The sequence below is a fragment of the Ipomoea triloba genome, chromosome 2, assembly GCF_003576645.1.
Source record: "Ipomoea triloba cultivar NCNSP0323 chromosome 2, ASM357664v1".
Taxonomy (NCBI): Eukaryota; Viridiplantae; Streptophyta; class Magnoliopsida; order Solanales; family Convolvulaceae; genus Ipomoea; species Ipomoea triloba.
Genome location: NC_044917.1, coordinates 3,834,352 through 3,836,903, shown reverse-complemented (window position 1 = coordinate 3,836,903; position 2,552 = coordinate 3,834,352). Strand labels below are relative to the sequence as shown.

Here is a 2,552-nt window from a genome sequence, read left to right as displayed (position 1 = left end):
AAAAAAAAAAAAAAAAAAAAAAAAAGAAGGGAGCGGGGGGCCTCTAAGGCTCCCCTTTTGTAATCTTTTCCCCCTCACTTATCCCAAATCGGTGGGATAAGTGAGGAAGGGAGCCAAAGGAGCCTCAAGGCTCATTTTCTTTACAACAATGTTTGCCCAGCGGCCGTTGCCGCTGGGCAAACTAAAAGTTAATTTTTTTTTTATTATAATTATAAGGGCATTTTGGGGAAATAAAATATTTTTATTTCCCCAAAATGCTGTTGCAAAACGCTGCTACTTGCAGCGTTTTGCAACTTGGCGGTTTGGAGCGAAACCGCTGCTCCAAACCGTCATTAACCAAACAGCTTTTCACAGTCAAAACGCTGAAAATTGGCGGATCCGCCAATAACCAAACATACCCTAAGAAAGCAGGTTGACTAATTTTGCTCCGTTTGCCCCCTAAGGGTATTGGGATGACCAACTTAGTTGAAACCATTCCGATGGTGTGCATGGAATAAAGGGGTCTGTCAAAAAGGGTCACAAAGAAATAAATCAGCTTAAATTGTCCATAACCAATTTAAGAAAGTCAATAACTTGTTTATCAAATCTAACAGTCTGCCTAACTTGCTAAGAGTTGCCCTAATTATTTACTTTTTAACTGTATATGATCAGGGGTATGGCTGATGCATTGTCATTTGGATGTGCACTTGCCGTGGGGTTTGTCAACCGCCATAGTGGTGGAAAACGGGCCGACGCCGTCAACCAGGCTTCCGCCGCCGCCACCGGATCTACCTAAGTGCTAATCAAGACTCAACGCGTCTTCATTATTATCTCATTGATTTATTTTCGTTTTTGTATGTGAGGCATTCAGTGTGGTTTGTGAATTGTGAATAATTATTTGCATTAAAAGTCAATTATCTTCATTGATTCTTTCCGCAATATAAGCATAAATGTATTTTTACTAATTACTTTGCAACAATATTTAATAAAGTATGTTATTCCCTTCTTATTCCAATTTTCACTCAGATTATTAGTTTTCTATATACTACTTGTTACAATGTAATTATTGTCGTGTTATTATACCACAAGATCGTTGACAATTTTTTTTTTCATTTGTTTTCGCGATTTATACTCCACAATTTATGGGATAATAAAATGAAGGTACAAACTACAAACAATGGGCCTATGGAGAGACCTCCTTCCTGCCCCAGAACATGGGATTTATAGGCCCAAGCCTTTTGGCTGTGGGCTTCAGTCCACTTTAGAAGTGGCTTCGGTGACCCAACTGTAACAACTTGTTTGATTGCAAAAAAAAAGAAATTTAAGGAATATAATTTAAAATTTGTGAAAATGAATAAATGTGAATTTTATATTTCATTGTTTTGTTGTTAGAAATTTTTTTATTGTGAATTAGTATAAAAAGTAAATAATTCAAACACTCCTACATAATAAAAATATATAAGCATAATATTTGGAAATCATTCTCCTCTAAACTAAACATGATAAACAGAACTTTCCTCAAATCTAGGTGTAACTTGTAAATTAGAAGTTTGACTTATATAAAGTAAATTATCGTATTAAAGAGTTTATAATAATTTTACAAATCAACAATTATGAGGATATGTGATATCACGACCCAAATCAACCATAAAGAAAACAATACGTGCATACAACAACGCCAGTCGTGGAGCTAATTTGGGATTTGGCTATTTGCTGCAATCCACCACTGCTCAATAAGCACTCATTACTCACCACTAACTATGAAAATATTTATAGATTTTTCACTTTGAAATATGATAAAGTACACTGTACACCACAACTTGCGCATCACGTCGATATTGAAAGATATGCATACTTGAGCTGTACGCGGCGGACATCAGAAAAAATGCTTCAGATTTTTCTTTTTTTTGGAAAATAATTTTGTGTTTTTTTAATTGTAATTATTATTTACGGATGGTAGTTGTCAAATGTCAATTTAAATGATTCTTAATTTGACAATCACTCATCAAAAACATGTTATGCAAGTCTGGCAAGACATAATTTTTAACTGTTTAAAGTGTGTAGTACTCCATATTATTTTAAAATATGGACTGAATAAACTCTTAGAGCAACATCTCAAATGATGGCTTCATATGCCCAGTAAGTAAAAGTCTAGTTTATGTTGATCAGTTGAGTGACTTAGTCACAATAATTTATCACTCTACAATCATGTCGGATAAGAATGTGGGACACCTGAAGTAGGCAATTTCACCGTTTATCACAAAATATTTTTTAAAAAATGTAATCCGTAATTAAGATGGTCATACTGTAATAATATTATTCGACTGTTTTTTTTTTGTTTTTTTGACAGCCCATTAATAAATCACTTTAAATACACCCATTTCCCAATTATGCTTTAATTATGCCGGCTAATCACATCTAATTGTCCGATCATAATGCCAAAGTTTGAGACATACGAGAAATAAACAATAGAGTAAAATACAGGTTTTTTATTTTTCTAACATTTTTCTTTTGGAAGTCAAAATAAATCATTCAACACAAACGAGGATTTCGGAGGAGTTCCAATTGGAATT

At 33.9% G+C, this 2,552-nt stretch overlaps 1 protein-coding gene across 1 annotated transcript in view; it reads left to right on the top strand.

Moving 5' to 3' along the window:
* The window catches only part of LOC116008792 (laccase-7-like), a 4,708-nt gene extending 3,714 nt beyond the window's left edge, over positions 1-994 (top strand). Inside the window, exon 4 of the mRNA XM_031248709.1 lies at positions 652-994. Coding sequence (XP_031104569.1) covers positions 652-782 — 131 coding nt within the window. The 3' untranslated portion in view covers positions 783-994. The remainder of the gene's footprint in view (positions 1-651) is intronic.
* Positions 995-2,552: the final 1,558 nt, after the last annotated feature.